This window comes from Prionailurus viverrinus, chromosome D4, assembly GCF_022837055.1.
Source record: "Prionailurus viverrinus isolate Anna chromosome D4, UM_Priviv_1.0, whole genome shotgun sequence".
NCBI classification, from domain to species: domain Eukaryota; kingdom Metazoa; phylum Chordata; class Mammalia; order Carnivora; family Felidae; genus Prionailurus; species Prionailurus viverrinus.
The window spans coordinates 47,991,728-48,007,212 of record NC_062573.1 but is presented as its reverse complement, the minus strand read 5'-3'; the positions used below and the strand labels follow the sequence as shown (position 1 = coordinate 48,007,212).

At 44.4% G+C, this 15,485-nt stretch overlaps 1 protein-coding gene across 3 annotated transcripts; it reads right to left on the bottom strand.

Moving 5' to 3' along the window:
• Nucleotides 1-5,935: 5,935 nt before the first annotated feature.
• Nucleotides 5,936-14,150, bottom strand: CER1 (cerberus 1, DAN family BMP antagonist). Of its 3 annotated transcripts, none has more exons than XM_047830480.1 (4): nt 13,939-14,150; nt 13,159-13,300; nt 9,181-9,742; nt 5,936-7,229 (listed from the first exon to the last, which is right to left on the bottom strand). In XM_047830480.1, exons 3-4 carry the CDS (start codon nt 9,676-9,678, stop codon nt 6,915-6,917), a joined length of 813 nt encoding a protein of 270 aa, XP_047686436.1. In that variant the 5' UTR covers nt 9,679-9,742; nt 13,159-13,300; nt 13,939-14,150; the 3' UTR covers nt 5,936-6,914. The 3 variants fall into 3 exon arrangements, with proteins under 3 accessions (XP_047686436.1, XP_047686437.1, XP_047686435.1); XM_047830481.1 differs by having other exon boundaries at nt 13,159-13,247; nt 13,939-13,957; XM_047830479.1 differs by lacking the exon at nt 13,939-14,150 and having other exon boundaries at nt 13,159-13,439.
• Nucleotides 14,151-15,485: the final 1,335 nt, after the last annotated feature.

Here is a 15,485-nt window from a genome sequence, read left to right as displayed (position 1 = left end):
TTTTCATTGAGAGATTTTATTATTATAAAGACAAGAGCAAAAGAGATGGGTGGAGGGGGCAGGAAACTGGGTTTGTCTCCAAGACATAAAAATAGAGAAGAAGAAGACAGGTTAGAATTCAGAGTTTAGGGGCACCTGGTTGGTTCAGTCAAAAGAACATGTGACTCTTGATCCCAAGGTCATGAGTTCGAGCCCCACATTGGGTGTAGAGATTACTAAATAAACAAAATGAAAAAAATGAAAAATAAAAGGATTTAGAGCTTAAATAAAGTGTGGGGCCGGGGTGCCAGTAAAATCAAGAGTCTAAATAGGAGATTTCTCTTTGGTAGGAGAAGAAATAGTTACTTAATTCTCAAAGTCAGAAACGAAAGAAGAGCCAGAGGGGGAGCAAGTGGGATATTTTGCAGCATTTTTTAAATTTTATTTATTTTGAAAAAGAGAGAGAGAGAGAATCCCAAGCAAGCTCTAAGAGGACAGCACATGGCTTGAACTCACAAACCGTGAGATCATGACCTGAGCTGAAATCAAGAGTCGGATGCTTAACCAACTGAGCCACCCAGGCACCCCACAAAAGGGATATTTTGAAGGGGAGAGAAGGGAAACTGGGAAGCAAAATTCAGCGGCCTCCAGCTTCAAGAGGTGCTGAGCTCTCAGAAAGGGAAAGGACAGAGGGGCATGTTCAGCACCAGGAAAGGAGACGAAGACTCTGAAAGAGACAGTCCACATGGCTCATGTGGTGGTAACGTTGACCAGTGAAATAAAATAACCTGAGTCCTTCTCGAAAAACCCAGGTGCCAGAGGTAATAAAAATAGCACTTTCTGCTATACCTTAGGGCTCTAAAATACTTTGGAGAATTAACTTGAGTTGGTTTCTGAATATGCTAACTCAACAGATCTGCTTTGGGTTCATGGTGTCTCCATGCAGTAGATGAAAAAAAAAGGCCACTTGACATTTCATCCTTTGACACCCTGCGATGCCACAGCAGGAAGCCTCCTCAGGCTTAGCTGGTAAAAATGAGGTTGGCAACACTAAATAAAGATGCCTGAGAAAATTCCACAGGCTCAGAGGGTCATGATGAAGAACAGCATGGGGGAAGCAAACACATAACTGAGGAATTCACTGGAAGCAATGATGAAAAATTGACCAGCTACTTAGAATGCACTAGCCACCTCTTGAGTTTATTAAATACCTGTGCTGCTTTGCATAACGATGCCTACCAAACTCAAAGACGCGCACACACACACACACACACACACACTTAATTTCTCTTGATATCTTTGTTTCTTTGCTCTCTTTTTTTAAAAAAAGTAACTTTTTAAAAAATATTGATTTTTGAGGCAGAGCATGTGTGAGCTGGGGAGGGGCAGAGACGGAGACAGAGGATCTGAAGCAGGCTCCGTGCTGTCAGTGCAGAGCCCGGTGTGGGACTCGAACTCAGGAACCCTGAGATCATGACCTGAGCTGAAGTCGGACTGAGCTACCCAGGTGCCCAGTCAAGGAGTAACTTTCACCGTAACCCTAACAAGGAAAAATGTCACTCCCAAGCTCATACTTGGGATCCAGGCCTGGATCTGTGAAAGCCAGCCTTCTGAGAGACTCTTTTCTAAAGCACTCTGATCACGTTTGTGCCGTCATTCATTAATTGCCACGGGAATCACCAACTGTCATCATGAAGTCTTTTACAGGCACCGTGTAAATATTCAAAGATCATGTTAAAATGACACCGTGTGCTGCCGCAGCGGATGCTGTTTCACGGAGACAGCGTTGGAAAGCACGGAAAAGTATCACACTACAACTCCCATGATCCTCTCCCCAAGCAGGACGCAGGGCCACAATTTTAACTCTTTAGTCACAGCAGGGAATCATTCAGCTGATCATTTCCACCGAGGCAAATCTTATCCTCTAAACTAGGTGCATCATTAATGCTTTAGATGCCTTTTTGTACACTCGCCATGCAACTTTCTATTGTAAAAACAAGAGCAAGAGGAATTTTTTTTTTTTTTTTTTTTGCAGTTTCCCAGGGCAGGAAAGAATATTTCAGCTTCCTTATAGTTAAAATTAGTGTGTGGAGGTTCATTCCCGCAGCTGTATGACCTGTCTGGCTTCTCGTAGACTCTGTGTCTAGTAGAATAAACATCCTGGCAAGATGAGACATTTTTGCCTGCCCTGATTTGTGAACTCTCAGAACTAACTCCAGACTTATTTGCATGTCCCATAAGTCCTGCTTGCTCCCCAAAGGCATCCTCTGTTAGCCTACCGTAATGTCTGAAGCTTCCACGTCTCTAATTTTGACACAGAGAACTACATCCGGAAGGTGTTTGTTAAAGTACAAATGACTGGGTGATATTTTGAAAACACTTTTAATTTTCTTAGCAGTGATGATATTCTCCTTACTGTGTAGGAATATGCTCATTCTTCTTCTTTTTTTTTAATGTTTATTTTGTTTCTGAGAGAGAAAGAGAGAGTGAGAGAAAGGCATGGGGGAGGGGCAGAGAGAGGGAGGGAGTCAGAGGATCCCAAGCAGGCTCTGCGCTGACAGCAGAGAACCCAATGCAGGGCTCGAACTCTCGAACCATGAGATCATGGCCTGAGCCAAAGTCAGACACTTAACCAAATGAGCCACACAGGCACCCTGGAATATCCTCATTCTTAAGGGATACATGCTGAAGTACAAAGGGGGAAGGGTCATAATATCTGCAATTTACTTTAGTATGGTTCAACGGTCTAAAACTATGGAGTGAATACACATACACACACATCTGTACAAACTGAAAGGTAAAACAAATAAGACAAAAAGGTCAACAACTGTTGAGTTAAAGTGGAAGTGATGGAGGTATTCTTGGTACTTTTTCAACGTTTCTGTATTTTTGAACTCCTGAAATTTTTATAACGAAAAAATGTTGAAATTCAGGTTTCCGATATTATCTCAAATCCAATGAATCCTACTCCCTAGGTGTGGAACCAAGAAAGCATTGCCTGTGAGCACCAGAAGTAAGTTCTGATATGTAGGAGTTATCGAGTTATAGTGCGAAATGCTAATGAAGGAAGAAGTACAATAGGTATGTGATAAAAAGAGCAATTTATTTGGGGGGAGAAAAACCAACTCAATTAAACACCTCTATTTCCTCTGAGCAACAAATGAGACTTTGTTAACTGGACCAGAGCCATATGACTCATGAGTTGCACAGAAATGAAATTTAAAGAACTTAGAAGAAGGGCTGGGAGAACAGCGTAATGTTCTCCGTCTGGAAGAGATCTGAGCAAATGCTCAGACTTCCTGTGACCAGAATTCTTCAGTGACTTCCACCTCGTCATGATCTGGCCTGCTGGCAAAACCACCTGTGGAGCTTTAAAAATATTTATAGCAACCAGTGGGGCCCCTGGGTGGCTCAGTCAGTTGAGCATCCGACTCTTGGTTTCGGCTCAGGTCATGATCTCCCGGTTCATGAGTTCCAGCCCCACTCTGGGCTCTGCACTGACAGCGTGAGCCTGCTTGGGATTCTCTCTCTCCCTCTCTCTCTGCCCTCCCCCCCACTCATATTCTCTCCTTCAAAATGAATAAATATACTTTTATATATATAAACTATTGCCTGCTGTCCCCGACCCCTACCACCACCCACTGGAACAGAATTTCTATATTTTAGAAGTTCCTAGATCCTTGTAACACACAAGCCAAAGTTAAGCTGAAGCCCAAACTCTCCAGCCAGGTAAATTCTGTCTCAAGTGCAGGAAACTCTCATAGCCATCTTGATACCTTGGGGGGTCAGCACAGTGCCCTACACTTAATAGGTTCTAAATAGATGTTAGTTGGATGAATACATTGACAGCCTCGATGGATAAATGGACATGAATTAGGAGCTCTGGTCAATTGTAGATAATTTGAATACCCTGAAGTGAAGATGAGAGAGATCATAGGCAGAAAGGAGGAAAAGTAGGCACCAAAGAAAATTCCACCTGTTTTCCAGTTTTCCTTAGAGCTGTGTCTGGGCTTATAAGCTCATTTGCAGACAAGCAGAAGAATGGGGGAAGACAGTCTCTTTGTGTGATATCTGCATATTCAGGAACCTCTTCACTTATAGGTTCTCGCTGTGTTCCTATAGTCCTGAAAATCTCCAGAATATTATTCCCTCATATGCAAAGACACTACTAAATCCTGTGGATCCCAGGCCCCCCGAAGAGGGCATCATTTGAGTGTCTTACTTGAGCTGGTGCAAGATGTGAAATCTATCCATTTCAATTTTCACCTATTTCTTGCCTGAGGTTTGGGCAGGATGCCGGGTTCCTTTTAGTAATAGAATTGTGACTTACAAAACAGTGCTTACTCGAAATTCTCGTTCTTTAAATATTGGACGTAAAGGGGTGTGTTTTCCTTAGCTGGTAGACAAGAGGAAGTTGTGATCATTTCTTTGAAAAATATTAACCCGAGTCTCCACCCACAGGTGGATCAGTGGTGATTGTTTCTTTTGGAGGAAAGGAATAGGAACAAAATGAGTCAGGGGGAGGCAGGGACTAAATGACAATCTGAGCTGTCTCCTGGAAATGTGGGTGGATAATTGGAGCCTGGCTTTGGAAAACTAGTATTACAGGAAAGTCCGTGCCATTGCTAAGGTATTATTAGTCACACATGTCACCACTGCAAGCTCCTGAATCTGACCTTTCTCTGAAGCCAGGTGAGGAGGACCCACTGATGTGTATTTAAGATTCATCCTCTGTCCTTAAGATGGAAACCTGACTTTCCTGAGTTCTAGTTGGATGAGGTTTGTGCACATGCTTCCCACGGTTTCTTGTCCAGCGTTACATAAATTGCATAATTTATAATTTATGCAAGAGACCCAGCATAGTATCTGGCACTTAAGATGTTCGATATTTGTGTGTTTCCTCTGGGTTGCCTATGCTCCCATGTGTTCTGTTGAGCCACTGAGAACTGCGTTGTTTTGTTTTGTTTTTGCCAGTAAAAACGGACGAATGCGGCCAACTTCATGAGATTCACACTATGACTCTGAACGTAAGCTCTGATACCACTATCCGCTGTCTCATCTTGAATTCACACGAGGGAAGAGCAGAGCAGAGTTTGAATAAGACTGATGATTGTTTGGGGCCTGGGCTTGAGAGTCTATTTGCAAGGATAAATAAAAGGGATTTGCAAGCGAGTAAGGAGGAGAAGGACAGTCCAATTGGCAGAGATAGGTTTACATAATCAGGGTTAGGCAATTGCAAACCAGACAGCTGCTCAATAGCTTTTGGCACCAAAAATATATTGACCAGCTGGGATATCATTAATGCTTAACAGTTTCATCCTTATGACCATATCTTGGCCAATTAGGCTGTCTTTGACCACCGAAGGGTGTAATATATTCTGATGTAAATGCCACATGTGTATCCGTAGACCACATATTCTACCACTTTAATGTAGAATATACACTAAATATAAATGCATCCGCGTCTTTGAAACGCCAGGTGAGATGGTGTGACTAAAGAGAACTAGAATTAAAATGTAGATTGGTTTCTTTTCAAAAATGAATATTCTAGGAAACGCTTTTTTTGTGTGTGTACTGAAAGTAATAGGATTCAAATAATTGAAATAATTTGAAGATGAGTTTTTAAAAGAATGATTATAGGAAAAGAAAGACGACTAGGGAATGCCAGGTCCGTACACGGTATGTATACAAATAAATACCGAAGGAGAAATGGAATCACTAAGTGTCAGAAAAAACGCTTGAGCCATTGTCATTAGCCCCTGACGCCATTTCAGAAATGCTCCTATGCGGGTAATCTCCAGATAGCGCCCTTAAAGAATGGGACAGAAAAAAACCATTAAGGATAACATTTAAGATGATCAAATGCCACGAGCTTTCCCAGAATGCTTCACACACTAAAATTTAATACATCAAAATACTCAGAATATTTTCAGAAATTGCAAGTGTGGCATTTACAGAACAAAATTCATAATATGAAGTTTTTATACAGCAGCAAAACCCCCCAAAAAACAAAACAAAAAAAAAACAGTCATCCAGACACAGAACTTTAACTTACTACCTAATCCTAAATGCATGTGGATAAAGGATTTCACCAGTAAACTGTTTCCATTTTTAATCCTTTGCCGTTTATTTAATTTGCCGTCTACTGGAATTCCTTGGTTACTTTCATTAGCATCTCTGGATTGACCTTTAAGCCTGGTACTGGTTGTATATTTTTATTTCCCCGTAATTTAGGTACTTGCATAGCTACCAATGATTGTTCCATGTCCCTACGTAAACCACTAAAAGTAACATTGCTCTTCCTTCTTCAAAGCCAGAGACCTGACATTAAGAACTTTGTATGGGGAGTACCGAAAATAAAGAGGCAGCCAAGCAAGCTACTCCTTAAATCTATGGAACTAAAATATGCATTTGATAGAAGAAGACAAATAAAACATCGTCTGAGATGCAAAATCTGCCTACAAGTATGAAGAATCCTTCCCACAAACACTACGTACGTGTTTCTGGTGGTGCTTTGACAAGCTATTCAAGAAGCCAATTTTTATGGTCAACCTTCTTTCTTTTCCTACTTCGGATGGAGGGCTTTCACCAGAACTGGAAGACACAAGATCATGGACTGTCAGTAGAGGAAAGGCCTCTGGCAAACCTCTTGAATGGACGGTTCAAGTCCGTCATATAGAGATGAAGCCCTCAAGGTGCAGAAAGCTTCTACAAGTCCTTAACACCCTCCTGCCAGCGTGGCAGAGCCAAGACTGGAACCCGAATAGGTACCAATAACTAGATGAATACCAGTTCCTCGAGATTGTTCTATCTCACTACTTTTTAAACCTCCTTTCCCTTAAAATAGTATGCACCCACTAACCAGTTGCAAACTGAATAACCAGCACCTTTACTATCGTGGTTTTGCTTTTCAAAGGTCCTAGTGGGATCTCTTTTTAAGTGGAAAATCCTGGGATGAAGGGATCCTGCGCATGGAACTCCGCCTGGGAGCCTGCCTGGAGGAGGGGTTCATGCTCATGCTCAGTCTTCGTCTTGCACTGGCACTCCTCCACCAGCATCACCACCTTGACCACGGGGGAAAGGCCAGTGCAGTTCAGCTGCAAGTGCATCGTGGTGAACTTGGCAGGCGAGCAGTGGGAACAGAACGTGTGGGGGTGCTGCGCAGCTCCAGGAAAATGAACAGACCCACATTTCCCAAAGCAGAGGTTGTTCTGTACGACTACTTTCTCACAGTCTTCATGGGTGATCGTCTAAAAGGCAAACACATCTCCATTAAGTTATCATGAGTCATCTCATTAGCATCCGCGATACAGAAGCGATAGACTGTAAGCCTGAAGATAATTCAGACTAAAATGTCAAAAACTTTCCAATTTTGGATATTTTACAATATCCAAGTGATGGTTAATCTATAAGGGCAGGGGCACCCGGGTGCCTCAGTCAGTTAAGCGTTCTGACTTCAGCTCAGGTCATGATCTTACCATCTGTGAGTTCGAGCCCTGCATCAGGCTCTCTGCTGTCAGCACAGAGCCTCCTTCAGATCCTCTGCCTCCCTTTCTCTGTCCTTCCCCCACTCTCAATCTCTCTCTCTCTTTCTCTCTCTCTCAAAAATAAACATTAAAAAATCTACAAAAGTATAAAGCCACCGTAACTAAATTTCTTGTGTTGAGTATATTGATACATTAGCCTTTAGGAAATCCCTAAGTTAAAAAGAAAATGCTTTGCATCTTAAATGTCAAACTTTAAGGAATTTTGTCTAATTGGATGTTACCAGTTGAAAAAACTCTAATGGCTAACTTCCTATATAAGCAATGTGCCTTATCTTTCTACTTCTCACAATGCATTACGCCCAATAGACTCTCCATCCGTGTTGGTTCGGTTGTTCATAGAACAGACCAGAACATCATTAATTCTATTCTATTTTGCAGTGCCTGTGGTACATTCAAACCTACGAAGTTGCACGTGGCCACGTGATGGCATCTATGTCTGCAAATCATCCTTTGCCTCCTCTAACCCCATCTAACATCACCTTTGCCTCCTCTAACCCCATTCGCCTGGCTTTGTGTGCCCTGTAAGGTATACGGGTCAAACACCTGAATTTTAACTTAATTAGCCCTAGAATTTAAAATGAGACTTTCAAAGGAAATCTGACTGCACAATTCTTAGGAGCAATTTTGTAATTGCACGTGGCCAACAAAGCCTTCGTTATTATCTGATAATGGACTTACTGCTACATATCCGTGCCTTTTCAGGCAGAATACTTAACTGCCTGACACAGTCAATTACCTTATAATACTGCCTGCTTAATTGGGTAGCATTATTGGACCGTAAAATTTTACTCTACCCTGCGTTGCTTTTGGTGCAGTATCGTCACGTTTAAGGGCTTGATGCAGTTTCTCGATTTCATGTAACATTTGGAGTGTGGGGCTTGCCAGGACTGACCGGAAGCAGCGGATAAGGAGAATGCCCCTTTGTCTCAACAGTGCAGAATCAATCATAATAACCACAAATCAGCCAACACAACACGAAGCAGGAGGTGTTGCTTCTGAGGGCAGCAAATGTGACTTCACGCTGATATCGGTTGTTTGAAAGCTTATGGGAAAATCAGTTAAATCATTTTTTGCTGCGGTAACGTTAGAAACCATGTGGCCACTTCTGCCTGACTGCCTATCAAGTAGTTTGGTGTGAAATACGGGGATTAAGACTGAGATAGTATGAATGAGAGGGTTTGGGGAGGAGTCCAGTGTTTCCCACCTTATCTGTGGGCGGAGTTGAGCAGCTCATCTGCATCCCAAAAGAGTGTTAAGGGAACAGCTGGAGACCAGCTCTGGTTACTTCTCTAAGTTCCCACTTTTCCTAACCGAGGGCCCAGTCCTACTTATCTCCCTGGATTGACCCCGCCAGCATAAAAACAAAGAGCCCATAAAACAAAGGTCTGTGCGATCAATATGAATGGTTACTGAGATTGGCAACACCATCGTATCATTCTTACAGAGTTTCCAGAATACCAAGAAACCATGGCAAGTTGGAAGGAAATCTGGGGAGCATGATCATACTTTGCCAATACCTCTGGTGAATGCCCAAGGGCCAAATCTGGGAGTCAGGTGAGGCCCTGGCAGCCTTCCCTCCTCCTTTCCACCTGTCCCAGTTGCCTGCCCCTTTCTTGCAAGCTCCGATCCCCCCCGCCCCCTCCAGAACAGATACCTGGCTGAAGGGCACTGTCCTACACGTCTCCTGATGTACTTCATGGCTTTTGATGGGCAGGATGATCCCCTGAGAAGCTGGGCCCGTTCTGAACATGAAGTGGTGCCAGAATCTCTTGGCTTCTTCCCGAAGAGGAGATTTCTCCATTTGCATCCCGTCTCTGGGCTGGGCGAGGGCCCGGGTCCCAGACAGGAAGGGCCCACCGACCGAGTCCCGGGATGGGGGCGCTTCTCGCTCGGGCTTCTTCCAGAACCTGCCAAACCTGGACAGCATCTTCTCCCTCTGCCTCTGGCCTTCCCCGGCACCTATCAGGTGTGGCACTGCAACGAAAAGATCCGGCTTCTCCTCAGCTTCCTCGTGGTTGCCCACGGGGAGCTCTCTGCGACTCCTTTCTAGGAGGGCGGGGGAAACAGAAGTCTGACTCTGGCGGCCATCCCGGTGCGGCGCAGCCTTCCCTAGAGGCAGGAGCACCAGCAGCCGAAGGAAGAGGAGACCCATGCTGGGAGGGCCCAAGCTTCTCTCAGATTCGCAGATGGTGAGGTCTAAAGGAAAGGTTCACTCTCTGCAGGAACAAACAAGGAGAGCCTATATATAGATACCTGCCTTGTGGGATGGAAAGGCAGGTGGTCAGGAGCCAGGCAGGGTAAACACATTTACTGTTTGCTCGAATTATGTAGTGCTAATGGTGTCCTGCCTTCTCTTTAGTTGTGTGTGTTTTAGAAGGCCCCAGTGAAAGCCTGGGACCCAGGGGGTAATTAGCTGGCACTTGATTTACAGAGCAGTTATTCCTGAAAACAACACATTCTTTCCCCAACCCCCCTCCCCAACCCCGCCGGATTTCCCATCACTGTTATCAGAAGAAGGACCAGAGTCGATGAACATCTGTGGTGCATCTGCTTTGTACAGGGACAGAGAGGACAAGACATGGTTTTATGACAGAAGTATATCAGATAAAAATTAAAGGCATACAGTTAGTAAAAGCCCAAGCCCATAGGCTTCGCGCGCGCGCGCACGCACACACACACACACACACACACACACACACAGGCAACCAAAGAAGTATAGCAAAATTATAAGGAAGGAAAAGGAAGAAAGAAAGATGTTAACTTTGTTGAGCAGAGGACTCTCCCTCTGATTTAGATGTGGTTGGGGTTATTGATTTTCATATAATAACCGAGTAGAAGGAACACATGCTCCTTTTCCACACAAGGAAACTCACAGCTCCCAAATTAATCCCCTCACTTGCAGAATCAGACACTCGATGCCAAATGCCACAACGGGTCAGCCGTCAGATACACTTTTCAGTTGTTCACAAACTTCTCAACAGGGTCCACTGGAATAGCCTGACTGCTCACCAGTCTTCAGTGAAGACGGGGAAGTGTCTCCCTCCAGCCACCCTATTGATTGTTTTTCTTTCGCTAAACAAAGAGCCAGACTTGAGAACGTGGATTCTGAGAACCAGGTTTGATAGCTCTGGGCCTGAAGCTGGCTCGTCACTTCTTTACTTTACAGAATCCACATCGTCTTCCTTATGCTACAGTAATTGACGAGCAGGTAAAATGCAGATGGAGACAAACACGCATCTTCAGGAATCAAAGGAAAAGTTGCTAGATGCCTATCATTCAAAACTTGTATGAATCACGCAAGGGTGTGGGAAAGAAACAGATCCACAACACTGAAGCCCCAAAATTGAATCCAGTTGACCCTGCGCACCATTTGAACAGTATTTCCATTGGAAATGAATCCCATACTTGCTTAAATTTCTTCCCTTTTAACTTAATTACTATATTCCTTGCTTTTAGTAACACACCTAATCCTGGAACATTGTCCCCATTTCCGTACTGATGAAGCTTTGTTTCCAAGAAGTGACCCGTTAGGATCTTTTTTCCAGACATTTGTCTTCCTTTTAATAGCCATGCCTGATTTCTGTGACGTAAAGCCTGAAGGAAGTTCTTTTATTCACAATAATGAACTATTTTTAAATGGACCATCATTTTTCCGAATTCTCTCAGAAGAGATATCTCTTGCCTATACCAAACCTCCACTGGGCTAGTATGAATTAAGGTACAACTGATCCATACTAAATGAACGTTGGTATTTGCTATTTCTTTTAAAGTGTTTTTAAAAGTTGCCTGCCGTTTGAATTTCTTGATTCCCCTCAGCTATCCAATGAAATAGGCTTTCCAGAGCTAGCCACTCGGCCCCAATTATAAATATAGTCTGGAAGCCAGCTATGTTTCCTGATCTCTTTTAAACTTTACTTTTTGGCGCCTGAAGTTCCAAGGCCATCAATCACAGTGGCTGGCATTTCCCCAAACAGAGGTCAGAGATCACACTCAGAGATCTCAGACTGCCCAGCTCTGCACGTAGGATACAATTCACATAATTACAATTGCATTAAAATTTTGGAAGATTCGGGGGGCCTGGGTGGCTCAGGTCATGATCTCGCAGTCCATGGGTTCGAGCGCCGCGGCGGGCTCTGTGCTGACAGCTCAGAGCCTGGAGCCTGTTTCAGATTCTGTGTCTCCCTCTCTCTCTGACCCTCCCCTGTTCATGCTCTGTCTCTCTCCATCTCAAAAATAAATAAACGTTAAAAAAAAATTTGTGGAAGATTTACTTTACGGGCTAAACATCATGTTAGATACGAGCAGAAGACAAAGTGATAAGAACTTGGTTCCTGCCTTCAAGCAGGTAGGAGAGTCTAGTGGTATTGTGCATTCTGTAATCTAATTACATTAGCTGTAGTGATGTCAGTTATCCATTTTTAACCTTCCTGTAGTCCTAACCCCCTCTTCTTCTGGTCCTAATTTTGGTATTCGGTCATTTGAGTAGCACTCATGCAGAATTTGCTTTTGCTGTTCTGTCATACCTGTTGAGAAGATGTACACATATCTTGAAGGATAAGCTTGCAAAATAAAGCCTTCTGTGGTGAGAACATAAGTCTATCTTCAACTCCTATCTTTTACAGCTAAGGGCAGAGATGACATTCGCCTTTGACCTCTGTGTCCTTCCGTCAATTCTAAAACTGCGTATGTGATACATTGTAGCTCACTCTTGAGACCATAAACATTTTGTAGCTTTTAACAAAAATATACCGCCTCTGTGGGGATTCAGTGATACAGGCATCTGGTCACCTTCCAGTCTGGATGGAGCCACGTGGAGGTAGGTCCGGAGGGGGCCTCCAGACTCAGCAGGAAGCAGTAGTGTGGAGAGAGCACCAGAGGTGGTTGGTGTACTTTGTACCAAAGGCCGCAGTGAGAGGCAGGCCTGAGCTTACACGGGCCCCCGCCTGCGAAGTCCACTTCCCGGGACAACCTCAGGCCCGCGTGAGAGCCAGAGAGGCTAATCTCATCATTCATTCGTTCTAATTTGCAGCTCAGCGCTCAACATCATCTGAACTCTGCTTTCAACTTGACCTAGTCTTCCTGGGCACTATGATGCCTTCAGGAAGGTGGAGATCCCAGCGTGCCTGAGAGGACACAGCAGCCACGTTTTTCTGTCCCTCTTACAGACTCTCAGACGGGAGAGCGGTCTAGCGCCCTCTGAGAGGAAACAAAGAGGCTAAGTTCTTTCCTGAAAACCCCAGACCTACAACAAGAGGTGAGAGGCAGTGCTGGGTCACAGATGGGCATTGGAGGTATACCGGGAGGCAGAAAAGGGAATTTGGGTGGATAGATCAGAGAAAGAAATCTGCTTAGGGTGCATGCCACTGTCTCCTAGCTACCTCTCTTTCCAAAATATGAAAAAGCAATAGGGTTGCGGGGGTTAGGTTATTTTCAAAGAACCCAAAACAAGGCAGAATCTTCCTCTTTTTTCCCCAAAGAACAGGGAATAGGGAAAATTAGGGTAAGTGGCTTCTGCTTAAACCTTATCTTGATTTAGTTCAGTAAATTATTCAAAGCATAGACCTCCCCCCCCCCCCCCGCCCTGCACGCCCCTCCCTGCCACTTTCTGTGGAAAGAAGACAGTAGGAAGAACCTCATTCCCCGAAGATGCTCTGCTCATTGGAGTCACTGATGCATTCATTCATACGGCGTATCTTTTGAGCAGCAAGTCTGCACGAGTTCCTGGGGATACAATGGTGAGGGTGTCCTTGCCCAGGCCCGCTGGAGTTTGCAACCTGTTGGGGAAAGACTAGCTTATCAAGATAAGTTACAGAAGGAAAACCTTGGCAGGCACCACTCCTGTACTAATCAAGGACTTTCAAGTGGATCCAAATTCCAAAGGCACTGTGGACTGGCACACGGTGTTTATGTTCATTTTAGTCAACAAATAGGTGCTGAGTGCAAGGATGTGCAATACATGTGCACTCGTTCTCTTTTGTTTCTGATGACGTCACGAATATCTGTAGTAACAACACCCAACTTATACAAAAAATTGTACAACTAAAGAGAAATCTTCCCATGCCTTCCCAGGCTTCCTGTCCTGCCATAGAGGCAATCACTGTGTGCAACTTATCTATATTGCATCTTCTAAAATTGTCTCCTGTTGGGGTGCCTGGGTGGCTCAGTCAGTTAAGCTTCTGACTACTGATTTCAGCTCAGGTTATGATCTCACAGTTCGTGAGATCGAGCCCCACTACAGACTCCATGCTCTCAGTGGAGTGCTTTTATGGTCTCTCTCTCTCTCTCTCTCTCTCTCTCTCTTTCTCTCAATAAATAAATATTTTTTAAAAATAAAATAAAATTTCATCTGTTATGGGCTGAATTGAGTCCCCTGCCCCCAAATTTACATACTATAGACTCAATGCCCCTGTACCTCAGAAGATGACCATATTTGAAGATAAGGCTTTTAAAATGAAGCCATTTTAAAATGAAGCCATTAGGGTGTGGGCCCTAATCCAGTAAGACCCGTGTCCTCGTAAGAAAAGGAGATGAAGGCAAAGACACATAGAGATAACGCTCTGCAGGCCGAGGAGAGAACGCCCAGAAGGAAACAGGTTTACCAACATCCGGATTTGGAACTTCCAGCCTCCAGAACTGTAAGAAAATAAGTCTCTGTTGTTTAAGCCACCCAGTCTGTGGAACTTCGTTATGTACCCCTCCCCGCCCCCCCCCCCCAGCAAACTAATACAACATTCAAAAAGAACGAAACGTGTAGCCAATACAAAAGGGTAAATATCAAATGATGTCACGTGCCACAAAAATTCCCCCTTCCCACTGATCCCGAGTTACTTTTTAGGGTCAGATTATTCCGTTTGCAGTTTCAGTGATCTGTTGCTCTCTGTCCCAAATACTCCTGCCCCCATGAAAGAGCATTTTTTTAATTTATTTTGCAACCGGGGATGCAACTGTCACTGTGCACAAGTCATAGACAATGTGAGTGATCATCCACTTACCAAGACTGTAGACAGAGCACCTGCACATCTAGAAGGAGGTCAAGGGGGCTGAGGCAACTTCACCGTGTGCCCCCCCATCCCCCCCATCCCCCACCCACCCGTCCCCACTGCCGGCCAGGCCAGGATGCCTTCACTGATGCTAAGCCTCTGTCGCTCTCCTCTTCCCCATCCTTAGAATTTACGTTGATCACTTTTCCTTCTGCAGAGAGCTGCTCTCAGAGAGTAACAGAAGCAGAAGTTACTCTGGACCGGAAGCCAGAAAACCTTTATCTGATTCCTGATTCTGCCTTACAGCTTGTAAGCTCCAGGATCTCAGGTCCTCCAGGTTCCTAAACCTTGCCATGGGCAAAGCCTTTCCTTCCTCATCTGGCTCATTGTCTTTCTTTCCACCGTGGGTAACTTCAGTGTCCGTGTGGACGCATCTGACCAACAACAGGACATTGGCATTACATGATGTCCCATTCAATACCCTTAAAAGAAAAATGAATGAATGACTATCTCTAAGCTCTCTGGTCTTCACGTCCTTCCCTATCCAGGTTGGATTCATGGCTCATCACTTCAAACTTCTGCAATATTCCCAACCTCCCAGCCCCTCTGTCCTCTTATACCTATCTAGTAACGTTCCAACTCTGGAAACATCCAGCTGTCACCTTCCCCGGGCCACATTTGGGTTGTGGAATGCTGGCAGAAACCATGACAGAGTGGCAGCAAATGTGGATTCCTTGGACGGTAACTACCTCCCTTCTGAACCCTCAATTATGCCCAGCAATCTCTTTTATTACTCAACTCTGCCTTCATTTTCCCTATAGATTCCTTAAAAATTTCCCTAATTATCTCAAGCCTCTGATGGCTCTACCTCTTCCATCATTTTCGGCAAATGATCTCAGCCCTTCTTCCGCCACCAGGTAGGGGCGTTCCCTCCCATCTGCCCTCCGTACCATGCCGATTCATTCCTCCTTTCCACCCT

Coding starts and splice junctions, on each gene's coding strand:
- CER1 (XM_047830480.1), bottom strand. CDS start 9,678: ATGGGTCTCCTCTTCCTTCGGCTGCTGGTGCTCCTGCCTCTAGGGAAG. Junction 7,230..9,180: donor GGACAGTGCCCTTCAGCCAG/GTATCTGTTCTG, acceptor TTTGCCTTTTAG/ACGATCACCCATGAAGACTG.